Below are 6,794 nucleotides of genomic sequence, written 5' to 3' on the forward strand. Positions count from 1 at the left end.
TGGGAGGTATAGTGGCACCTACATGAGTCGTTTACTCAGCACCTGATATATGTTAAAAAAATATAGTCAACCTTCCCAAATACGCGTTAGTAACGGTGGCCGGGTATAGTGGCACCTATCTAAGTTTTTTTTTAAGCATCAGTACAGACACAAGCGTTCATATACACGCGCATACACTCATCCCTATGAACACACACACGCACACCCTAACCCTATGAGCACCTCCGAGAGACTGAGCCGGCATATCTTCTTAAGATTTATGAAATTACCGTAGGCGCCTCGTCGTCGACGGGAACGTCTCCTCCCACTGAAAGCGTATCGCCGGAAATCCTGAAATAAATTCAGGAATAATGCGAGCACCAGGATTTGAACCCTGGTGGGTTGAGAATACCACTGTCCACCTAACTAACTCAACCACAGGTTGATTCGCAGGCACCTATCTAAGTTGGGAGGTCTGTAGCTGGAAGATCAAATACTACATTATGTCATTTACTCAAGGCATGCCATTATGTCGTTTACTCAGCACATGCAAGCCAACACACTATGGAAGGATTTGCGTTTTGCTCCCCTTTTGTGGTCCGCTTTGTTGGGTGGTGTGACATTTTGTATTGTGTGCGTCGACGAAAATGTCAAACGGAGACCGAGCTTCATGAAGGTCTTTATTTAAAAACTTCAAATTTCAAACTTTCCAGTTTCAAAAAGTTCTGAAAATAAAATACACATATAGCTAGATACATAATATACATGTGTGCACATTTTTAGATCGAAATACAATAAAATGTGAGCTACACAAAAAAGACAAATCTAGGGCTTTTTAGCATATGTACTGTTCATCTTAAAGTCCATCATTTTGTATTTTTTTTGTGCAGCTCGCAATTCAAGGTATTTCATCCTGAAATTTTTCACACATACACTTTACATCCTTGCATACATGTGTAATTTATTTCAAAAAAAAATTAAAACCTAAATTTATGAATTTTAATTTTTTTTAATAAATTGGTTGCGACCAAAGAATTCTGAAATTGTTTTAATTTCTTTTGGGCCTGCATCCTGAAATATGTTTGAAGCAGAAAGTTTATATCTTGTTTTTGCTATATATGCCACAACTAGTTACTAAAGAGTGGGAAAAAATCTCAACTAAGTGGAAAGTTGAATCAACGGAAACGTATCTTGATCAGACTAACCAAGTTGTCGGTCAACATCCAATCGAATTGAGATTTTTCTTGCACAGGAAAACAAAATCAAAGTGCAGTATACTACTAATCCAGTATTTTTTTTTATAACATGCTCTTCTCTTGTCCCCAAAGTTCCTACAGCAATCAATCATCATCATGCTTGCTTCTTCTACAAAACTCCCCAAAGCTAAATGTTTCACCACCACCATCAATTCCTTCATGAATGACAATGACTAGTTTGCAGTTACTCCTTCAGGAGGAGGCCTGTGATTTCGCGATGGAAAGATCCGTGTGAAGATAGACAATGCACGCGGCGAAGAAGAGCAGCACTGCGGTTACCAGCATCAGCGGCTCCGCCAGCATGAAGATGGGGCTGAACTCATAGTACACCTGCATGCAGTTCACACAATGGTAAGATACTGGAGCGACAAAACCTAAAACAAGAAACACGGCTCCAAAATACCTGGAATGGAACATTGTGCTCTCCTACTACGTTTTTCTTCTTTATCACCACTGTCGTCCTCCCAACAACATCGAGGTATGAATAGCTAGTCTGCATCAGTGCCATATGTCATCATCACAACTAAGACTCGAGAAAGGGAAAACGATATCATCAAACCAGAAACAAATTTACTTTGAGCTAGCTTATTTACGCAGTATGAGCAAATTTCTTTCTTTTTGAGGTAGTTGATGGAAACATGGGATGATTACCTCAAGATGTTGCTCAGTCTCAAAAGGAACAACAGCTTGCGGGCTTTTCGATCCCTCGGGAAGCACAACCTGTGACATAACACGGACTAATAAATGAGGCTGCCAGATGTGTAAATAAAAAGGAGCTACAACTACATCCGTATCATCCCTACAATCTTCTATCCAGTTGATTCTCAAGAATATATTTTCTTTTTGTTTTTTTTAGTATTTGCAGGTAATGACAAGTTCTAAAAGAGCCGAGATTGTAAGGAACATGAATAGTCAGCTCTGAAAAATGATAATACAGAATATGAGAATTACTACGACTGTACAGGCTTGCCTCTTGCTTATGTACACATTCTAAGAGCAGAGCTGCAACAGTACAGGCGCTGCTGCTACAGGATACTACTAGAATAGCATTCTACTTTACCAGTAATGAGAAATATGTTTCATCAGAATTGAGCTTTGTGCTGCCGTACCTTGATGGTAAGATTATCAACCACAGTATTCAGAAGAGGGCATCCAAATGTAAGGTTTGCTAAGCGTCGACCATCAGCCGATTCAAACAGGAAATCTTGGAGTGGCATACCATAGCCGATGGTGAAGGTGCAGTGCCACCCACCAAACAGCGGATATCTTGGTTCAATTTCTAGTTCTGACTGAAGTAATAAAACCATGTGCCAATGTTAGTTCAAAATCAACAATGAAACCAGCAGGTATCTTATTTGCAACTAACACTAGCATATGGAATGGAATTATTAAAGCTCGCATCTGTGGAGAAACATCCAATACCTTGTATGAATCACTGCGCAGATGGGATGAGGAGATGTTACCAATCTCATCACGATAGTAGACTGAATGAACTCGTGGAGGCAACCTTGCAAGAAGATTCTTAAATGATGACGCTCCACTGATAGATTGCCTAGCCTGGTACTCAAGCCTAGCAACAAGAGGTATAAATGAGTTGTCACAAAAGCATTGGACTTGATTAACCAACACAAGAAACAGAATGATTGATTTGTTAAGATACTGATTCCTAGTGTATAAATGCATGCTGTCAGTTCATGTATTTGTCTGGCATAAACCACATAGCCAAAAGTAAAGCTGTATAATGGGAGACAGTGGAATGCATACACTTTATTTCTCTGCTACCGGACCTATACTATTGAAAGAAGTTGACAAATAATCAGAGAGATAAGCTGTAATTGATCATGGCAATCATAGATTCAAAAATCAATGTATTCCACTAATAGACTGCCTAGACGGGTACTCGAGCCTGGCAACAAACGTCAAAACGAGTTACTAGAAAGATTTGGACTTATTGACCAACACAAAGACACAGAATGATCGATTTGTTAATACAGCTTGGAAGAAATCATCCAGATTTGAAATCCATAAGGCATACTGTTAGAGTGGTAGTTCACGTATACTGTATTTGCCTAGTGCTGTTTGATTTCAACATGGCATACATCACCTAGCTAAAAGTAGAGCAGTACAGGAAGATAGTAGGTTATACATTATTCATCTCACAGCTACCAGACCTATACTGTTGCAAGAAGTTGACAAATAACAGAGATAATTTGTAACTGAGGATGGCAATCATAGAGTCTGAAGTATTCCAGTTGCCACTTTTAATCAAGTGTTCAGGTAAATACTCTAGAGTTTGCTGGAGTCATTTCATTCAGGATTTCGACAATCGTGTATAATCAATGTTATTGGCACGATAGACAGCGGCATGCATGTAATGAAAATACTAATACAGTTCCCATTTCCTGAATGTCAAAACAATTTTTTAAATAAGCAGATGATATTGTGAAGGGATAAAAGGCATAAGACAGGGGTTGCAGCAACCTTGAAAAGACTCCTTTGTGCTTGGCACCGCCATGCTTCAACTTGTAGTGCTCGGTGACCTGGACGTTCCCCCAGTGAGAGATCTCCACCTTGCGCACGAGCTCCTCGACGACAGCAAACGCATGGTTGTTCTCATAATGCAGAATGATGGGCGAGTAGGCGTATGGGAGCTGGTTGCTGTACGCGCCGTATTTCACATCAGGACCCGAGCGGCTGGTGGGGTCGACCCTGGTGAAGGACTCGACCCTGGTGCTGGGCGTCTTGACATAGGTGCCCTGCTCCTGGACATGGTACGGCGAGAGGAGGACGGCGCTGTCGCGGTAGTAGACGAGCTGGGACTCGGACTGGGTGATCTCGGCAGGGAAAGGCTCAAGGGAGTGTGTGAGCACGTAGAAGACCTCCACCGTGGTTGTCTCGGCAGGTTTTAGTGGGCTGGGAAGGGAGATGGAGTAGAGGCGGGCGCCGTCGGGGGCAGCGGCGGCGGGGTCGGTGGGTTGTACTGGGAGGGGCACGTAGGTCTTCTTCTTGCGCTTGCCCTCGGCCCTTGTGGCCTTGACGATGGCGAGGTGGTCGGCCTCGGCAGGCGTGAAGGCGATGAGGACGTGTGAGGCGTCGGCGCCGGTGGCGGCGTTCTGGACCTGGCAGTAGGAGGTTAAAGTGTGTGTGTGAGAGAGAGAGTAGTAAGGAAGGTAGCAGTTGGTGAGAGCAGGATGGATGGATGTAATGAGGGAGGCAGGTGAGTGGGAAGGGGGTCAAGTGGAAACCAACCTTGAGGGTGAGGAAGACCTTGACGATGGGGCCGGTGAGGTCGATCTGCAGGCAAGGCATGAGCAGTCGTGGTTAGTGTTGCTGTTGCGACCAAATTATCATGAAAGAAAGAAAGAAAGAAAGAAAGAAAGAAAGAAAGAAAGATAGACATGCTATGCAATACTACCAATGGCAATACCAATCCTGAAAGAAAGAAAGAAAGAAAGAAAGAAAATGAATGGAATCCCTTTGTTTCTAGCCTAGCCCCAATCCAACCCAATCCAATCCAATCCAATAAAGGAAGGATGGAAGGAAGGCATCATCATCATAAATCAGCTCAAATTTATCCAAGATGGATGGATCTATCTATCAATCTGTATATAATCAGACTGCCTGCCTGCCTGCCTGCCTGCCTGCAGAGACACATGTATATGAACTACTAGTCCAATCCTAACCTATCCTATCCTAGTAAAAATTAGCAGCAGCAAGCAGGGCAGATTCGATTCGAGTTACTAACTAAACTTTCTTGTTGGCCAGGCAGCCAGGCAAAGTACGTACAGTAGTAATCTGGCTGACTGCTACTACTGCTACTGCTACGGGGGATGGGGATGGGGATGGGGATGGGGATGGGGATTAGGATTCCGATTCAGATTCAGATTTGTACGTACCCTTTTCTCGGCGGAGAGGACCCGGATGCCGTCCTCCGCCGCTTGTGCCGCCTCAGAAGAGGCGGCGAGGAGGAGGACGAGGAGGAGCAGGACGGTGGCGCGGACGGACGGCGCCATCGCCATCGCCGGCGACCTCAAGAGAGGAGAGCAGAGGAGACTGAGGAGATGAGATCTGATCTCTTGTCTTCCTTGGCTTGGCTTGGTTGGACTTGGACCCATGAGTCAGGAGTACTACTGTACTAGACCGATGGTCTCTCTCAGCCATCCATCGCTCATCCAATGGCCCACATTTACCTTTTCTTTTTCCCCTTTTTTCTGAACAAAAAAACATTTTTTCCTTTTTCCAAATTATTATATCAGGTTTTATATCTTCTCCTTTTCTAAATCAAAGTAGCTCAATTTCATCAATTCTCATGTTGCTAGCCACACCTACTACTCTAAATCAAACTTGACAAAACCCAACATGTATTTATAAACCCAAGCCTAGAAACTACAAGGGTATACACAATGCTTCTCGCAAAAAAAGGGGAAGGGAAGATGTTAAATTGTAGTATCTAACATCTGACTCGATAGGGGAAATTCAAATTCACAATTTGATAAACAAATTCAGATATTGCACGAGACCAAACCGTTTCTTATTTTATTCTCATTATCTTCTTCTTATGTTTTTTTTCTAACTATTGTTTTGATGGTGCGCTGGTCAATGCTGCAGTGACACCATGGGTTGAAAGAGGAGGACTCTGCTCTGCGCACCTTCGTGGAGGCGTTCCCGGGACGGAATGTTGCTTGGGTCCAAGCTCACAAAGTAACCAGACTGCAGCGCGCTGCAAAGCAATGCAGGAAACGCTGGTGTTAGATCAACCCCGAGTTAAAGGAGGGGAAGTGAGGGAGTCCTGGATTAGGGGGTCTCCGAACAGCCGGACTATATCCTTTGGCCAGACTTGGGCTATGAAGATGCAAGATTGAAGACTTCGTCTCGTGTCCAGATGGGACTCTCCTTGGCGTGGAAGGCAAGGTTGACAATACGGATATGTAGATCTCCTCCCTTGTAACCGACTTTGTGTAACCCTAGCCCCCTCCGGTGTCTATATAAACCAAAGGGTTTAGTTCGTAGGACAACAACAATCATACCATAGGCTAGCTTCTAGGGTTTAGCCTCTACGATCTCGTGGTAGATCAACTCTTGTAATACTCATATCATCAAGAACAATCAAGCAGGACGTAGGGTATTACCTCCATCAAGAGGGCCCGAACCTGGGTAAACATCGTGTCCCCTGCCTCCTGTTACCATCCGCCTTAGACGCATAGTTCGGGACCCCTACCCGAGATCTGCCGGTTTTGACACCGACATTGGTGCTTTCATTGAGAGTTCCACTGTGTCGTCATCATAAGGAGGGATGGCTCGTCTCGTTGTCAAGGACAACATCACCTCTGGGGGAGCCCTGGCTGTAGGCCAAACTCTCCGACTAGGCGGCTTCGTCATGACCGCCCGCTCGGCCGCTGCGCCGACGATGACTTCTCAGGTCATCGAAAATAGCCTCCACATCGGCTCGAAATTCACCGAGCAGATGGATCCAATGGAGCTCTCCTCTTTGAACGAGCTCTTGGACCGCATCGCCGCTCTGGGAGTCGCTACAGACTATGATTGGATTGGGCTTAAACC

General features: G+C 44.5%; 1 protein-coding gene across 1 annotated transcript; it reads right to left on the minus strand.

Annotated features, from left to right (window-relative positions):
* Window positions 1–1,149: 1,149 nt before the first annotated feature.
* Window positions 1,150–5,342, minus strand: LOC125540524 (dolichyl-diphosphooligosaccharide--protein glycosyltransferase subunit 1B-like). Its single transcript, XM_048704147.1, has 8 exons — window positions 5,132–5,342; window positions 4,485–4,529; window positions 3,717–4,354; window positions 2,658–2,805; window positions 2,345–2,524; window positions 1,887–1,955; window positions 1,639–1,728; window positions 1,150–1,565 (listed from the first exon to the last, which is right to left on the minus strand). The coding sequence occupies exons 1-8, from the start codon at window positions 5,252–5,254 to the stop codon at window positions 1,428–1,430; spliced, it is 1,431 nt and encodes a 476-aa protein (XP_048560104.1). The 5' UTR covers window positions 5,255–5,342; the 3' UTR covers window positions 1,150–1,427.
* Window positions 5,343–6,794: the final 1,452 nt, after the last annotated feature.

This window comes from Triticum urartu, chromosome 2, assembly GCF_003073215.2.
Source record: "Triticum urartu cultivar G1812 chromosome 2, Tu2.1, whole genome shotgun sequence".
In the NCBI taxonomy this organism is placed as follows: domain Eukaryota; kingdom Viridiplantae; phylum Streptophyta; class Magnoliopsida; order Poales; family Poaceae; genus Triticum; species Triticum urartu.

Coding starts and splice junctions, on each gene's coding strand:
- LOC125540524 (XM_048704147.1), bottom strand. CDS start 5,254: ATGGCGATGGCGCCGTCCGTCCGCGCCACCGTCCTGCTCCTCCTCGTC. Junction 2,806..3,716: donor CACAAAGGAGTCTTTTCAAG/GTTGCTGCAACC, acceptor TCTTGTTGCTAG/GCTTGAGTACCAGGCTAGGC. Junction 1,729..1,886: donor AGACTGAGCAACATCTTGAG/GTAATCATCCCA, acceptor GCACTGATGCAG/ACTAGCTATTCATACCTCGA.